The sequence below is a fragment of the Eutrigla gurnardus genome (genome assembly GCF_963514095.1).
Source record: "Eutrigla gurnardus genome assembly, chromosome: 10".
Lineage (NCBI taxonomy): Eukaryota > Metazoa > Chordata > Actinopteri > Perciformes > Triglidae > Eutrigla > Eutrigla gurnardus.
The window spans coordinates 6724337-6742858 of NC_139924.1; the positions used below are offsets into that span (position 1 = coordinate 6724337).

General features: G+C 45.0%; 1 protein-coding gene across 1 annotated transcript in view; it reads left to right on the forward strand.

Annotated features, from left to right (window-relative positions):
* The window catches only part of grik4 (glutamate receptor, ionotropic, kainate 4), a 182894-nt gene that overhangs the window by 96013 nt on the left and 68359 nt on the right, over positions 1–18522 (forward strand). The window contains exons 5-6 of the mRNA XM_084019062.1: positions 8198–8363; positions 16283–16461. Coding sequence (XP_083875188.1) covers positions 8198–8363; positions 16283–16461 — 345 coding nt within the window. The remainder of the gene's footprint in view (positions 1–8197; positions 8364–16282; positions 16462–18522) is intronic.

Here is an 18522-nt window from a genome sequence, read left to right on the forward strand (position 1 = left end):
GATATTCTGTTCATAACACGCTGTGTGAACTCTAAACACACGCTTACCAATACACTTAAGGTTTTTCCATTACTATTGTATTGTTTTTGCACCGGTAAACAGGGTTTATTCAAAATTAGCCAAGACAATTATTCAGCATGTCATATTTTGTTTATTATATTTTATTAAGACCACCTGTTTTCTGCCTTCTTTTTTGTATAAATCTAGTTTTCAGTCAATATATTTAGAATATTTACATTATTTTCATAGCCCCAACAATACTGGATTCTTGTAGCAGACTCTGATATGAAAAAGGCAACTCATTTTTTTAATAAAGATATCCAAAGTTTTGGGGTGGGGGTGTTCTAAATATACTGAGCAATTAATTCACAAACTATTAATTTTTCGTAAACTTGCACATTGACATACTTACGCACATATAGAAATATGTCAGTAGCCAATGTATCAGCCCGGTTGTAATTATTCTTGTAAAAGTTTTAAGAACACAAACATGAAGAAATGTAAGTCTGAATCTCTGAAGATAGACACAATATTACTAGATCATAGCACGGTATATTGCACATTTATAAAACGTATTTTTATGGAAGCAATGTTTTAGTTTTTTCCTGCAGTGGTTTGTCTTTATGCTGGTGGCTGCCCAAGCAACCACGCGTTAAATGGCAGGAAATAATTAATAAGGAGTTGAATGTAATTGAGATTATAACATGTGAAATACAATGACAGCATTCCTTCCTCCAAGGTTTCTGCGTTGTAAGTACATCTGATCAAACAAGCCTACAGGATTCCTCTGTTCACGCTGCTTGCAAACAAAACGCAGGTGCTTCTTCTGTCTCTGCCGGATCGTAATTAGAGGAGCACAGCTGTCGCCTGCACCTCGGCTGACCCGTCCCTCACAAGGCTATTGATCCGTCTTGTCAGGGCGGCACCAGCAGAACCGCCACGCGCATATCCAAATCCACTATCTCGTCGTCGGGGGAAGCAGCCTCTTGATTTGATCACTGAGATGAAAGTGAGGAAAGACAGAGCGACTCCCAGGTGAACCGCAAGCAAACTGGATTTCAATTTAGCGGATTGTTTTCATTAAAGAAGTGAAGGGGGGGGGGGGGGGCTCCATGTTTCAATGTTGTTGTTCTCTTAGTCAGCTATGTTAAGCAGCAGAGTTTCGTCAATGCTCCTGTGTTGATGTTGCTCATCTTTCTCTTCCTGCCAGCTGCTCACTGAATTAATGCTCTGCCATTTTCACTCTCTGAAGTGAAACTCGAGAACATCAGAGTCTTTTTGTCTTTCCGTTGACGTGTTTGCGTTCTACTCCGAGGCGGAGATTTGTCAGTCGACTGTTTGCCAATCTTGTTGTGTAAAGTTGAGTCGGCTTTGTTTGGGTGGTGTAAGTCAAATATTTGGCTAGATTCCCAGAACCGGACTAAACCCACTGTTAGATAAAAAAAAATAAAAAAAGCCAATCAAAGCTCCCTTTTCAAAATTTTGGATGCGACAATACAAACATGTTTTCCACGCTTGATAAACACACACAGAATTGCATTAGTGGGCATTTAAGAGAATATTTAAATGTTACTGCACTTAATCCTGTAAGAGGCTTCATTCAGCTCCCCGAATCGAATTAGTGGTTCCTTCCTCTTTTCTCACCGCCAACAATAATACCAGTTCAGCTGGTAGCCAAACAGGGGTGTTACAGAAAGCAATACTTTCTCTTTTTTTCACCGAGATATTTCTGCTCTGAAATAGGGCAGCGGAGCAGGAACAGGCCTCTCTGGAGGACAGGAAGTTTTTTTTCTCTCTTGAACTGGCTGATCAATGAGATAGAGATCTCGTGGTCAATGTTCCACTCTCCTAAAAGGCACCACGGGATCCGCAGCCCACTTCATCTTTATCACTGGTCTGCTTCTGCCCTAACCGCGGGGACCTGATGCCGGATCATTACTACTACAAATAGAGATCTGGCTTCATGGGCTGAGACCGGGCTGAGACCGAGCTGGGGCCGTGCTGAGACCGGCGGTCCGGGATGGAGATCATTGGTTGGGCGCCGTTGACACTCATATCTCTGGTGTCTCATCTCTCGCCTTTCTGTCTCGCAAGTTTTCCTGTCTTTTCCAAATGCCAACAGCTGGTCTCCCAAGTCCAACATAAACCTTTCGGTTCGAAAAGGGGATCAGGTAGACATAATAGACTACCACCTGCCCTCCTCCATCTCCTGCCACCGTGCAACACTACCTTTGCCAACTCCTCTCTGGCGTTCCAGCCTTGGCATCACACTTGCTGACTGATGGACAATGTCTCCAACAGCATCTGTTCTCCAATACTCTGTTGCCAACACAATTATCTGGCTTGCAGTAGGCTACATCCAGCCAGCCTTCATACTCTTCCGCCATTGGTCTGTTTTCTACAACCGATGATCTCCGAACTGATTAGCTGTGTCCACGTTTGAACGGTAAACAAACGCTTGCAGTCGGCCCACTGAGATGAATGGCCGGTGTCCACTTGGCTGCAGCGCTGCCGTTTTCAAGGACAATTCGGCCTTTCTGCCAAGCATGTGTTGTATGCTAATTGATGGCCAGGTCAGCGTGCAATAATGTAAACGTGTCATTCATGACTGATGAACGGCACCGATGCTAGCTTTCCTCAGTGCCGTGCCCGACAGGTTTCCAGGACCACATAAATGTGCGGTGGGTCCACGCCAACAGATGTAGTTGCTCATTATGTCTCTGCTCTGCATATGGTGCTGCCGCACATCCACCTTCACCTCCCCCTCACTCGGACCCCCCCTCCCCGGCAGGCTCCCATTAGGGTTCACAGCAAACAGGTAACCGAAATGACTCGGCCACTTGTCAGCTCACCAACCGAGACAACCCAGGGCTTGTTGTACCGGACGGGAAAGGAAATGAGCTTTCACCTCCAATCCAGCTCAGCTCAACATTACCTCACTAATGCCTGGTCAGATTTGAAACTACCCTTCTCCAATGTAACCTCGGATTTCCCCATTGAAGAGATGATATAAGAGGTTATTGGTAAGCTTATACAGAGGAATGGGAAAAAAAAACCTGACTGTTTCCAACGAATAGCCGACAGCGAATCGCCGGCTTGGCAGTTTGAAAATGTGCCGCTTCATTTTATTCCTTGTTTTAATAGCTAATCTGAGCGGATCAGAGTGCAACCTCGGTGTAATTAAGGCAAGTATATTATAAGCACATTATAATTGGGTTGAGGTATTTTTTGCTGCCAAACAAAGGTGTCTCCTTTTCCCTCACTGCTCAGTGTGTGTGTGTGTGTGTGCCTGTGTGTGTGTGTGTGTGTGTGTGTGCGTGTGTGTGTGTGTGTGTGTTACTTGTGCAAAGCCTGTGTCCTGTGAGAGCTTCCTCATTAAACGCCTGTCAAAGCTCTGTCTGCAGACCTGCCAGCCTTTCTGTCACACTGCAGGAAACACACACACACACACACACACACTTGTATATGGACAAGAGAAGACACTTTTTGTGTCATACAAGCACTCAGAGTTGGACCTTTAGTGGTTGGGCTGTACAAAACGGTACAACACTGTAGCTCAAATTTTCACCATTTCCCGAACTTCAAAGCCAAAACCACGAAAAAAAAAACGCATATCCTTTGTACATGTTACTAAAACAAACAAATGTAGAAGGTTTATCATTTAAATTAGGAAATCATGATGACAAAATATCTAATCCGAGAAGAATTGACATGAATGGGACGCTCTCTCGACACAAAGGGTTATCGTCTGCGGTGCCTTTTGAGAGCGAAGGAGCTCTTCATCTTGTTAATGATGTATTTGCAGCCCACGGAGACCCAACGATAACAAAGCTTAACGCTGATGTTGTTATTGAGTCCTTTGAAACGATATGTCTTGAGAAATTAACCAATAAAGTGGGCAACGTGAGACAGATTGCCTTTGACAACACAATCAAATTTCCAACAGCTAAATTCAATGACGGCGTTTAATGAGCGCTGATTGCCACCCCTTAGCCATTCCTCACTCTCTGATAATATCTGTTTGGTGTGTTTACCTTTTCCTGCCATGCATGTGGTTCCCTTCATGTCATCGCTCTTTTTCTGTCAGCCAGACAGTCACTTTATCTCCATCTTTCCCTCTGTTCCCTCCCCTTTCCTGTCCTTCACGTACACTCAGTCTCTCCATCCTCACCCCCTCCCCCCCTTCGCCCCCCAGGCACATGCCTGTCTTTCACCTCGGCATTTAATTCTATTTCCAGTGAAGCTGCCACATTATTAAAAGTGGAGTGGTTACCTTGGGCTTTATTAGCCTGTGATTTTCCTCCCCTCACAGTTATTCAAATGTGATTAGTTGACTCCCACAACAATAGTGTGACTGCCCTGAGCAGATGATTCTTAATGACACTCCCATCTAATTTTGAATTACAGCTGCTTTACTAGTATCTACACGTTGTTTACAGGGCCTCGAATAATTGTCTGTGCTTAAGCAAAGAAGATATCTGAATTTAACTGCTATAATGTTGCAATTTGTGACAATAACATTTATGAATCACAGAGTGGATATTTTAATTAATTCATTAATCAAATGAGCAGGTGGCTCATTTTCTAATTGATTCCCATGCAACCAGAGGAGTGGCCCCCTGATGGTCAGTAGAAAGATTGCATTCAAGGCACTTCTGCATTGGCTTAACTTTTCAGAACTGGAGATTGCAGCCTGGTTTCTGCCAATGGTAGGGACATGAAGCCAGTAAAGCACCGTGTGCATGGAAAATGATAGAAGATAGAAGCTTAAAGCAGCACACAACGATTACATTATCTCAGTCAAATGATCGTGGACGTGTTTTGACATCAAGAAGACAGAGCAACATTCACTTGGACTCATGTTTCTGGCTTCATCAGTGTTGGTCCAATATTCACTTCCTTTTAACTCCATTTTTGGCCGCCAACTCCTAAGGAAAATATCTGGAACGCAACACACTTTGGTTCGTCAAAGCTTTAACGTTAAAAACAGAGAGAGACTAAAGCAAACCGTTAGCCGTGACTGTAAAACTGTAAAATGAGCTGGAAGACGCTGAGGGGAACTGCAGAGTTAAGTGATGATTCTCTGTGGGTCTGTGTACCAGTGTCACATAATCATTTGATCCACCGTTATTAAAAAGAAACCGATTAGTGCAGCTTTAACAATTACCACAAAGCCAAACAAAGAGTGGCATTGTCCCCGTTGACAACGGAAGATCAAAAAGTCATCATTTGTGATCAGATGTGCCGGTTTGCCATTAAATGAACTCACTGTGGATTAGTACTCAGGGTTTTCCTGCGGAGCTGCACTCAAAGTGATGCAGCTGTGTGGTTTCAGAGTCTTTGAAGCCGTGCCACGCAAACACACATGTAGGGAAGATTTTTCAGTTTTTTATTTTTTGGGATTAATTGACCAGCGGAGTGACTGATACGACCTGCTGGTTGCAGATAAGAAGTCTGGCAAGCCACTTTGATGTGGCAGACAACTTGCTGTTGCTAATGCGGAGATTGATTTTCACTGCTTGGATTGCCCCTGTTTTAACTCGAGTCTTGATTCCAAACACTTTGTCACCCCACCACATGAGGGGGGAGTGACTGCCACAGTTTAACAACCAATTAATCATATTGCTGCAACCGGTGGGGGGGAGCCGGAGGCACGATGTGCAGATAAGGTCCTCTCTTTCCAGGCCTTGCTGGAAGCTACGTTCCGTTGTGAATGCTAAACACTGTGTTGACTATACAGTGGGAATAAAAATATGTTTTTGGGAAAATGATCAGGATGTGTAATTAAACGCGTGTTCGAGGCTGTGGAGTTTGATGATGAATCAAGTCTTTCATAGCCAAGTAAGTCCTCGGAGACACCGGCGTTTGTAGCAGTAGAGTCCACTGGGCCAATAGGATGGAAAAGGACAAAGTGTGTGTGTGTGTGTGTGGGTGTGTCTGTGAATTTGTGTAAGCTGCTTTCTAAGCCCCCTGCTGCCTCCGATACAGCCTATCGAAGCGTGTCAGGTTTCTAAGTGAAAGGGGTCGCGGAGCACGAGTCTGCAGTACAGAAAAGCAAGGAAAGAATGCATGATAAAGGGGACAAGTGGAGGAGAGGAAAAAGAGTAAACAATCTAGGCAATGCAGAGAAACAGGAGAGAGAGAGACATAATTGTACGAATGCAACAGGGAAGATGAAGGACACACCTGAAGAGGGGCGCATTTCCCCAGTGTGGTGTACGGCTATTACCCAGGTTTTAGGACTTCTTGAGAGGACTGAATGGCGTTCCAGCAGGGGCTGTCAGTAGTGACCGTACCTCCATCCATCCAGGCACCCTGGGACTCCATTACACCCTGATGGGCAGGGATGGAAAACCAATCGAGGGGATGTGGAGACGAGAGGGAAAGCAATGTATGGGCGCTGGGAACCACACAGACAGGCAATCTGCCATGATGAAGAGGCTCTCCTTCCCCGTCCCTCCTCTCGGACCCAGCATGTCCTCCCGCATCCCCTTCAAGCCCCACCGCGCTCTACTGCAATACCTTGGCAGCCGACTGACCCGACACCTGCCACACTCATTCGCACTCTCCCTCTCCCCCCCTCCCGGGTCGCACTGTAAGCCCCGACAGCATGTATCCCTTCACATCATTCCAACGGAGAGCTGAAGCAGAGATGGATTTCATTGGAGGAAAATAGACGGGGAGACGTGTTTGAATTGGGGGTGAAATGTAATTTATGATTTTTCTTGAAGTTCAGCAGATTTGTAGGTTACTCCGCTCCAGGTTTGGCGGCTGTGCTCAAGCTGAAGGAAGGCTGCAGGGTTAGCTGCAGCGTAGTTAGCGTCCCCTCTGACAGCGGAGAGTGCTGGATATACCTGTAACTGCAGCGGTGGGTGATATGATGAATTCATTAGGGGCCGGCTAAGGAACACAGATATTTATAAAGCTGCAGCAAATCTATGGTGTTAGAACACGGCGATCAATCTCACTGAAGCTTGCATGCCTCACAATGGGTCTCGGACAGAAGAATTGTGTATTTATTGATCCTCCCTGAAGGCTTGGCTGCCTTTCTTTTACTTCCTCCTTGGGTTTGATCTTTGCTCTGACGACTGACAAAACACATGCGCCTCATTAAATGTTTCTTCCCCTATTTTTGTTTTGAAGTTTAATAGTCGATGTGTCCAGTGTCATTTGAAGATGTTTATTATTTATGTGATGTTTTCAGTTATAGACCATCTGTGTTTCATGTTTTTAGGACTGTGATACATTTTCTAAATTGGAGTTCATTCGATTGACTTCCAGCTTCAAGGGTGTTTGAGGCGTTTCACATCCACGTTGGGTGAATGGTGCAGACAGACATTTGAAGGACAATGCAGCAGGACAAAGCTCCGCCACATGCATACATTGCATACATGTTATCTGTTTGGCCAAACTGTGGAGTACTCCTAATTGGGAAGTTTAGTCGTGTCAAGTGATTAAGAGTTGATTAAAAACGATACAACCGAAAGGATTAGATATGATGTCTTTATGCACTCATTTGAATATATTTGATCGTCCAATTCTGTTCATCTGATATGGATGTAACTATCTTCAAATTAACTCTCAGCACTTTAACCTCATTATGACCCTTTTTTATTTCATGCGCTGAGGTACAAAGCCTATTCTCCCAATTGTGTTACATGGAGCAGTACTTCAAAGTGAACCGCTAATAGTTTTACATTAATTTCTACCTGAATGGAATTAATAGGAAATGTTTCTCCCAATATTCACCCACAAACTAGAACAGATCTTTTGCTGAAACATGCTGTGATGTTTTATGTATGTCATAAGTTTGACCTGAAACAGTTGAGCCGGGTAAACAAATGTTTTGTAACAGTGGGTGAGGGGGTGTTGTACTGAAGCTATCTCTAACAAGGCCTTGTTCATGTGGGTGGAACAAGAATACCTTTTTAGATCCACACTCGCACTTTAGCTCCACTGCTCAGTCACTGAAAGTACGGGCAGTCTGACTACGCACACTGCCACAGATCCCTGCCTTATCCTATTTTATTTTAATTGATTCTTCCAGCGATCTGCATGCATTTCACCATTTTTACACTCACATTTTCTCTCATTGTGATCTCTTTCACTGCAGACGTCTGCTGCATTTTTAAACATGAACATGAATGTCAATCTGCTGCAGATGAGATGGTAATCTGACATCGGCGTCTCTGTGCAGGTGCCCTATGTCAAGGTGGCTCCGGAGGACATTCTGAAGGTTCAGTTCCCCCGGTTCACCACTCTGGACCTGAGGCCCACCAACAGCGACATCAGCCTGGCCGTGGCCGGCCTTCTCACCTTCTTTAACAGCACCACCGCCTGCCTCATCTGTGCACAGGCCGACTGTGAGTACGGGATTCACACGCTCGCACCTGAACACACCGTCTCACACACCGTCTCACACACACCTAGGGGGGGAATCTGCCAACAAAAGCGCGAACATTTCTGTTTAATGTCTGCTATCCTTTAACACGTGTTGGTTCACGTAAACCGTTCCCAAGCGTGCCGTCTGTGTTCTAACAGATGCGCTGCTTATCAACATCTCACCCTGCGACATGCTCCCTCCTGAAGCAGCTGCTGCTCTCCGCAGCTGAAACGTCCTCGCAAACAACACGCCGCTATGTTGCATCCCAACATAAGTCACATTTACTGTGGAATCCTGTCTCCTTCTCATAATCGTCAATATCATCATCATCCTTAAATTAAGATTATATTATAGCTGATATGCTGCGTCAGCAGCGTCACACCTACTCTGTTTTCAACACTCACTCTTAAATATCCCCCTGCTGATCATCAAGATACATCTTTAAGACCGACCAAAAAGATACATGTACACCAACCAGTGATCCGACCGCCTCCTTGTCAAAGGCACTCGTTAGATTCCAAAGATACTAAACTGAATGACCTTTAAAAAGCTTGAAAATCTCCTCAAGGGAAGGTATTTTGGTAAATAGAGAGGAAGATTAAATCATGGCTTGTTCCCACCCTCTTGCAGTCCAGTAAGCACTAATTACAACTCCCCAGACAAAGGCGCCATGACCCTGAGTGGCACCGCTAACCTTTTTTCCTAATCAGCACGAGGCTTTGAAGAAAGGAAATAGGCTTGAGACATCACCATGTGTCAGACAGCCCAGTGATGGTGATGAGCCACTGTGAACCGGACCGCCCGCCTACCTCAATACTCAGTCTTCTGCCTTTCATCTTCCTCTCTGACAGCCTCTTGGTGTTTTTTTTTACTTTGGAGTCTCGTTTCATTCGTAACCTTCAAGACCAGATTTGTCAGTTAAAGTTTTGCGTATTAAACCAAAACTTGTGGGTTTTTAGATTTTCTTACACAAACTCGAGTACATTAAATCAATGTATTTCCCCCTTTATTAGTCCCCGTTGGAGACGTGGCTGTCCAGAGTGCGTGCCCGTTTAGATTTTTTTGGTCCAGACTTGTGCTCCCTCTGGGAAACTCGTCGGTTCCCTGTGATGCCTTCAGGCCACCGTTATCATGTTCCTCTGATGAAAACCAAAAGATATTCCAAATATTTTATTCCTTCTGCCTTCCTTCCTTTTTCTTATATGCATTATGCCTTTAATATGGTAGCATATTATGAGAGCAACGAAATGTCAAATTCCTTGTTCCTCCTCCTTATTGGCCTGATTCTGATTCTGATACGTTCAGATAGAGATTCCTTGCTTCATAGGAAGATTAGGGAAAGAAAGCATTTAGTTGCAGAAATGGAAAAATACAAGTACAGCACAATGATAGTTTAACCCAATCCCACTATATAACCCATTATAAGTGCAAGGCTCAGAAATGTATCATTAGTTGTGTTTTCCTTTGAGGTGTTCCTCCGTACCTGTTGGTTATTACACTCAGATCCTGTTTCTGTGACATTAATCCCACCAAGAACTGATTAATACCGCTCTGGCGAAAAAAGTGATAACAAGTGAATCTTTTAGGAACCCACTGACTTTAATATTGGTGAGTTTGGAGGAGAAGAAACTCATTTTTAACATTACTTTTCTTCTGCCCTCTGGATGTGTGAGAGAGAGAGAGAGAGAGAGAGAGAGAGAGAGAGAGAGGGTTAAGAGAGGACTGGAAAGGAAATTAAATGAAATGAAAAGAAAAGAAGTGAAATGAGGAGAGATGAGAGGTAGATAAAAGAGACCAGGGGGGAGTCTGAAATGAGAGAGGAGAGGAGAGGATGCTGTTGTGCAGGGGTGAAGTGTAGTGATTGGGGTGAGGAAAGGGGACGGGGTAACTACACTGGAATTATACATTGGCAACAAGGGGAGACAGTCCAGGAAATGACGCGGCTGTATTGATTGCACCCTCTCATGTGACCCTCATTCATTCAATAGAAAATGCAGCGGATGGCAGCGTGCCAGGATTTGTGCGTGTTTATGTGTGTGTGCCTGCATTTGGCAATAGCATCAGCTGAAAGCCATTCGACTCCGGCTAGCTCCCCCCCCTCCCCTCCACGTCAGCTCAGTTGGTCGGTTGGCAGCCTGCTGTCGGTGGCTCGTCCACATGTGCCGGCCTCATTAATCACCGTAAACCAGTGACAGCCTAATAGAGCGTGGCCAATTCATGAATATTTTGCAGCCATGGCTGAGGAGGCAGGCGTGGAGGTGGAGCCGTGCCCAAAGGCACCGTGCACACCCAAACGGACATTAGTCGAGCTAACCTTCGCTATCGACTGCAGCGTGTCGCCGCAGCGATCGCGGCACTGTAACTCTGTGCACGCGGTTGCATTTTTTGACCTACTGGGTGACCTCGCGGGTCGTGCGGCTGTGACCTTTGGTTAATGAAAAGAGAGCAGTAATAATGCTCACACAGGACTCGCCTGCATACAGACGCACACACCGTGCAAACCCAACACATTCACAGAAGTGCACTTTCATTAGTGAGGTGATTGGTGCAGCTGCCAGGAAATTGCAAGGGAACATACCATAAACTGTGAGATTTGACCGGAGCTGCAGTGTAAATACAGGTTTCTAAAGTTCAAACATTTTTCCACCTTTGATAGGCACAGTTGGAGGCCGATGTTTAGTTCACTGCATTAATGCACTGCAGCTGCAGTAGAAAACAGCACTTTCCCTTCTGTTTCTTTTGGATTTTATTGTATTTATACAGTGTGCCCTTTTCTTATTTCCCTTTTTTTGCACTTCCATGTCATCTATTAAATGACTATTCTCCATTACTATCAGTTTCTAGGGCTGATTTACTGCCTCTCCATATTTGTATGTGGTATTGGCATCACTTCACTTTAATGAGCATCAGTGAGGTGGAAGAGAAGAGGCGTGTGAGCCGTGACTTGTGACAAGGTGTGTATATCGAGGTGTAAGAATGACAGCAACAGGTCTTAATGGTACATAATTACCGTGATAATTGTAGTCGTCTACGACGATCCTGATGTGGAAGCCATCGATGTCAGCAGTCGACGTGGCAATGGAAGCTGCTCCAAATAGCATAACTTTGTGGTTTTAAATACTTCTCATTGAATAGATGGAAGGCACGTCGCTCTCCTGCAGCCTTTTTTAATGAGTTGTAAAATTACATTTTGAATGGCCAGAGCTTGAGAGCAATAGATGCAGTATTTATCTTTGTTAGAGTAAAATGCAAAGTTTAGACGAAGGCTACGTTTGTTTATTTCTTTTGCTTACTTATTAGTGTTTCTATTCACTACTGGTATATGAATATTAGAAGATGTGAGCATTAACAGCTGATGGAGCAGAGGACAAGATAATGTTATTAAATGAGCGCCAGTCAAACCTCAAAACTATGAAAACAATGTAAAAAATGGAATGTTGATTAGGTATTATGTTAATTTATTAACATGCAGAATGTAACACTCCCCTCAGCAGTCCATGTGAGGAATGCTTCTATAGTACAGCATGATTTATTTGCTACAGAAAGTCTCCTTTCTTATTATTGATACACCAACTTGTAAAAATATATTTGCAATGTCTTGAAAAATATAATTCAACATACATACACACATAAAAACAATTGAAAGGAAACCAGCTTTGATATACTCGGCTTAACCCCATAATGTATTTCACTGTTACATGTCCTATTTAAGACACACAAAAGAATCCCTTATGACTCTATAGAGGGCAGTTTCCCAACCTAACAGGTTCAATGCAATCGAGCACTTCCACTCATCACACGGTTTTGTCACACTCAGGCTGTGAAATCTACAAATGAAGCTTTGTGGAGGATGAGTCATTTGCGGGCAGGGTGCTGCATGAAGAATGAATATGAATGTTTGCAGAGACGGCAAGCATGATCAGCGGGAAGACGTTGTAAATTGTTTACAAGAGCACAGCGTGATTCATCGAGTTCCTCTTTATTTTTATTTCTCTCAAAGTGCACCCGCTTAGTGCATTCAACTTTAAAATGTAGAAAAAAGGTCTGAAGGGTCAGAGGTTCACCCACAGTAGCCTCTGTTAGGCAGAGCAGTATTGTGTTTGAATTATGAGAAAGCAATAAAAGGGATTTAGTAATAATCATCATTGGTGGTATTCACTTCATTTGGGCCCCCGAGGGTCAAAAACAGAAATCTGTGCCACCAGCAGCTTGGTTAATGGGGATGGGGATATTCTCAATCATACTTTGAATGCTTTGACACATGATCTTGCCTACAAACATGAAAGTGATGACCCCCGATGATTGCGAAAGTCATAAAGCAGCCTTTTCCTCTCTGCTCAAGGCTAAATGATGAGTCATCATAATGTACGGCTGTCATCTGGGCTTTCGGCTCTGTGTTGAAAGCCTCGATGAAAAGTTTCATTTATGCATTCTTCACCTAAACCTCACAAGGAATTAATATTCAGACGCTGTGTTACTTTCACAGGGCGTTGCTTTTTAAAATGCAGGTGTCTCTGTGTGGTGGTGTGGTTTGCTTGGGGTATTTTGTGTGTGTGTGTGTGTGTGTGTGTGTGTGTGCTCCCTGTGGTGAAAGTATATGAAAGGTAAACGTTACCTGACTTGAATGTCAGTCCTCACCTTCATCTGTTTGCCTGAGAGAGATGTGTAGTCGTGTGTTGCCCATGCCAATGAAGTAACTAACACACACACGCACACACACACACACGCACACACACACACACACACGTTTACTTCATTACTAGTGAGGATCCTCTTTCATATGATGCATTCCAGAGATTCGCACTTCAACATCATCACAACTACGAGCACAACCCTCGCTCTGTAATTAAAGAGAAACTTAACACCTGTCCCGATGCATGTGGTCAGAAGTGTGATGTTACCTGTAACCACCTGATGTGAGTCCTCCTGAAATGACTACATCAAGGTGAGGAGTTACCACCGGTAGGAGTGTTTCTTTCCCGGGTGGGTCCCCGTTTTTGCATTGTGCATTCCCATAGATGGTTTTCACACTATTCTACCGTCAATGTCCCAGAAACGGAGCCAGCAAAGGCTGCAAGATAGGAACCACACCCATGTTGGAAATCAGCTCTCATTTTTAACGTAAAGTTGCATGACAGCTCCTTGCATGGTTACGACGCTATCGCGGTCCCACAATCTGGTATTTCCTGCTCCAGCTGGTCTGCAGGATCACTTTTCACCTTGATGACACGCACAGACTCACAAGGTGAAAACAACACCGGCATCGCTGTCGCCTCTTGTAAACAGGAATGTATATATAAAAAGTTCAAAAAGTTGTTTGTTTACAAGAAACCTCACACCGAGCACCTTTAAGGTATTCTTTTAAGATTCCAGTCCAGGTTTCTGGTGCAGCTGCAGATTCTGTGGCTGCCTCACAGGAAAACGCATCCTGTAATTCACCAGTTGAACCTTTTTTATTATGAAGCAGCAGTTGGTAAATGTCTTTGATTTGCATTTGCAGCTCCTTATTAGGGTGCCGATACAGCTATAGAGGAACTATTTGTTGACTGTGACTGTGATGTTTTCAAACAGTAATGTCAGACTACTGCATTGTTTCCCGTCAATGTCTTATGTTTGTGTGTCGTACATTTTTAAACAATTCCACAGAAGTTGATTTTTCGGCGTACAGGGACAGTCCGACTAAAGAGGAGATTTTTTTGCATTTGATTGAAAGCGGTGCACCAGAGCAAACAGTGAGGGAGCGACCCACCTGCTGTAAAACACAGATCCCTGCTCCCCTTTGAATACTGTGCAGCACTAAAGGGAGTTTTTTTCCTTCCACGTGTCACTCCATGTGCGTGTGAATGTGTGTCTGCTGTTCAGCCGGTCTGGTACAGTGTCTAAGGTAATGATCAGGAAGTGGCAAGATGCTGAAGCTTAAAGGTCCCATATTATGAAAAACAGGTTTTCTCTGGTACACCTATAAACTGGTCCTCCCCAAGCCTGTCAACTCCCAGAATGAGGAGAACAAGCGACTCCTGCATGGTCTCTGCAGCCCCCCCACTGGTACAACGGCGCTTCTACAGGCTGTTCAGATTCAGCTCCTGTTGTTACGTAACGAAGGGAGTCATTTTCATAGGCTGAACTCCTCTGATGATAGGAGATATCTGAGAGCGGGGAGAGCGCAACTCGACTTACCGGTTGTGGCGCTGGGTGATCCGGCTGGTGCTCCTTGAATAAATCCCGGTGAAGCTGGAGACAATCCTCCCTCTGTCTCAGCGCTCTGGTGCGTCTTCACTGCTGCCTCCGGTCAGATGGAACCCGGGGGCGTGTCCGACAGAACGCCATGCACGACGGTCCGGGTCTCTTGTGTTTCATTTTTAATGACAATGTGCCGGCTAAGGTTCGTGTTAGCTTGTATGTGTGTGCTAACCACTTCACATCGGACTGCTTCAGTAACGAGGGTCAGTACAAAGCTGGCTGTGCCTCAACACTGACCCTCTAAAAGGATCCGTTACAACCATACGGGACCCAGCAACTTCACCTGAGACATATAGGCGAGTCATAGTGATACATCCACGTAAACATTGGAGCATGCTGCCGTAAGCGGCATCGTCTCCGTCTCTCTCCAAGTAGGCGATGACAGACGGAGCTCATTAGCATTTAAAGGTACAGACACAGAACCAGCCTGTTCTCAGCAGAGCTCATTTGAGCAACTTTTAGACAGCTGAAATTCAGGACCACGGATGGGTTTGGGGCAATGCATATGGAATACAGTGTTGTTGGACCTCTGACAGCTGTATGGAATTGATGAAAAACAGTGTAATATGGGACCTTTAAGCTGCAGCTATTTCAAGCTCATCCAGGTTATTCGGCGTTCTACTACAGAGGAAGCCGATCTGACAGGTCGGAGACACAGCCGGGCGAGCGGCAGCCGGGAGTGATGTCTCATGAGTGTACAGACGCAGGTAGCCAGGTACAGGAAGACAAACACACACGGTGATATGGCGCCGTGCAGACAGGTTGAAAGGCAGGCAGACATAATTACAGAAGCTATTAGACATGATTCTGGTGACTGGGCCGGTTCTCGAGCTTCTGATAATGTGCTGTGGAGAAGCTAAGGCAGGCAGCATGATAACTTCAAATTGCTGTACCGAAATTGGTCTCCCTGTGATGGATGAACTACTCTGCTGTCGGCACGGCAAAACTCAAGTAAACGCCAACGTCTACACTTTGTAATGGATAGAGCAGGTGGAGGCTGGGCTTATGCACGTCCTTCTTGGTCCTCCTTGCTAATATCAAGAAATGTTGTACGAGTGTGATGAGAGCTGCAACCATCACACCAACACAATGTTGTTTACTACTCTAAGCCTCATTCCGGTTGTATTTTTCTCTCTGCACACCTCACAAATGAGTTTAAACTCCTATATGGAATATTATTCCAATAAACTCTCAGGGACAGCTAATACTTGGATGCCGAGTGGCGGGTAAAATGCAGCTGGAAGCCTTTTCATTTAGTCGGCCATGCTTTAATTAGGGTAAATCCCACTTACCTCGCTGGAGTCAAATGGTCTATTACCAGGGGATGGAGTACGAGAGAAGTAGCTGAAATGTCCCTTTGTGTTTGATGGCTTTATAATGATCATAATTACAGGTAATCAGTCCACTTGTTTGGCATGGAGGTGTTTTTTATAGATTAAATGATGGCAGGAAAACAAACATGAGGCACATACCTGAGGACAGTGTGTGCTTATTAAGTTCCTACTGCATTAAATATAAAGCATCGGTCTCCTTAACTTTTTGTATTTCACAAACTTTTGATTTTTAAACTATCATAACCTTGAGGGAGTCTTGCCTTTATGACAAGTTATGTGACTAATTTATGATCATTTCTTTCCTTGTGTGCATGTGTCTCACCAGGCTTATTGAACCTGGAGCAGCTCCTCAGGCAGTTCCTCATCTCCAAGGAGACGTTGTCAGTGCGCATGCTTGACGACAGCAACGACCCGACACCGCTCCTAAAGGAGATTCGAGATGACAAGACCGCCACTATTATAGTGGATGCCAACGCCACCATGTCACATATCATTTTGGAACGGGTTAGTATGGTTCACATGATGGCCGTGTCTGTTATGCACTGATGAATTCCACGTCCGTCTTCGCTTTATGCCGACAGAAAAAAATTCCCAAGCTCCACATTTATTTAACTCTCACACATCTCCAAACGGAAAAGTAATAGAAAAACGCCATCGGCAAGAAGTGTACGAGGCTAAAAATAAATATATATGGGGAGAATAATTTCTTTAACTGAAAGAAGAAGTTGGTTTGTTTTGACCTGCAAATGTACAGGTTGTGTTCCCTTCACAAATAATCTGCAGAACATATAAAAAGGAAAAATGTCTTTTTCAGTGCAAATTGCGTGATATTATGCACTTTTTGGCCGAGGGGCAGAGCTCTTGAAAGACAGGGTTACAGAATCTAGAGTCAAGGCAATCATGTCAAACAAACCTGTTACATCTAATTATAAGGATGTGAGCATTAAATCAAGTTGTATTCCAATGATTCATCTTTCATTCTGCACCGTTGAATGGATGAGTGTGAATCAAGACAGACTCGGCAAAATGAAAGAGCACTTTTCTCTTCTCTCTGCAGTCCATGTTGTGGATTAAAACAAGCCGTTCTAAACATCCATCCATCCATCCATTTTCTACCGCTAATCCTGTATTCAGGGTCACGGGGGGGGCGATCCCAGCTGTCATTGGGCGAAGGCAGGGTACACCCTAGACAGGACGCCAGTCTATCGCAGGGCCGACATGTAGAGACAAACAACCATTCACACTCACATTCACACCTACGGGACATTTAGAGTCATCAATGAACCTATCCCCATCCTGCATGTCTTTGGACTGTGGGAGGAAGCCGGAGAACCCGGAGAGAACCCACGCTCACACGGGGAGAACATGCAAACTCCACACAGAAGGAACCCAGGGCCAACCCGGGAATTGAACCCGGGACCCTCTCGCTGTGAGGCGAGAGTGCTACCCACTACACCACCGCCGGCAGCATACGCCCTCTTGGTAATTAATACGCTCCTCATTATTTCTAGAAGACGATGGATGGACGGCGAGAGTGGAGGAGACAATAACCGGAGACAGAAGGGGGTTGGGAGTTGGATTTTTCTCCCTCGTTCTCCCTCCCATATGGTCTCTGTTGCTCACAGAAGTCTCAATCTCTCACCTCAATCAAGTGTTCAGGCTGCCATCAGTGGTCTTCCAGTCACCATGGCAACCCCAGGCCACAGAGGAGCGGGAGCCCACAGTGGGATGTCTTTTCTTCCTCTGTTCCCCCTCTCCCTCCGTCTGTCTCTTCAGTTGCTCTCTTTCTCGCTGTCTGTTCTCCGGTTCCACTTTGTGTCCTCACACTTCCACGCTCGGTCTCGCACGCCCGTCCGTCTCGCACGCTCATGTGTCCCCCCGTCCCCTTTGTTGGTGAAGAGACAGTCCGACGGCGGCAGGCTGGTGGACAGTTGGCAGCCCCGCCTCTCATGCGAAGTGTGGAGTTGTCAAACATATCAAAGCTGAGCGCCCGGCACGCCACTCTGGAACGATGATAAGAGCGCCCGGCTTTTCTAAAGGGGACGGAGTCGCCCCGTTGTCATGCACGACACTACTTGTCTGCCTACATCTTGCATCAAACCCTCGTCAGACAAAGGTCTCAGTCTCGGAGGTTTTAGCATTCAGGGGTTTAGGTCAGCAGTGTTAGCATTCTGAATGTAATCTCGTTCCGTCAGCCCTCCACTGCTGTGCACGGCCGTACAAAGGCGAAGCTGGGGCCGAACCACTGCAGAACAACAAGGAGATCAAAAAGACCAAAAGAAACCAAACAGATATTCTTCATCAGCTTCTCGGTTTGGTTGCTTTGTGTTGTACTAATATTTTCTGAATGGGATGTTGCCGTTACAGTGACTCACTATCGCCTCTCAAAGAACAAGCGGTATTAAGACAGAGCGGGCGGGGGCTAGCTGGTTAGCATGCTCATTTAAATTCTTATATTGCTGCAACACAACACGTCAACACATATCTCTTCACAGTATGGGAATAATGTTAGTCCATGTTTTAACGTCTTTAACTGAAACTCTGAGACATATCATATGTATTTAA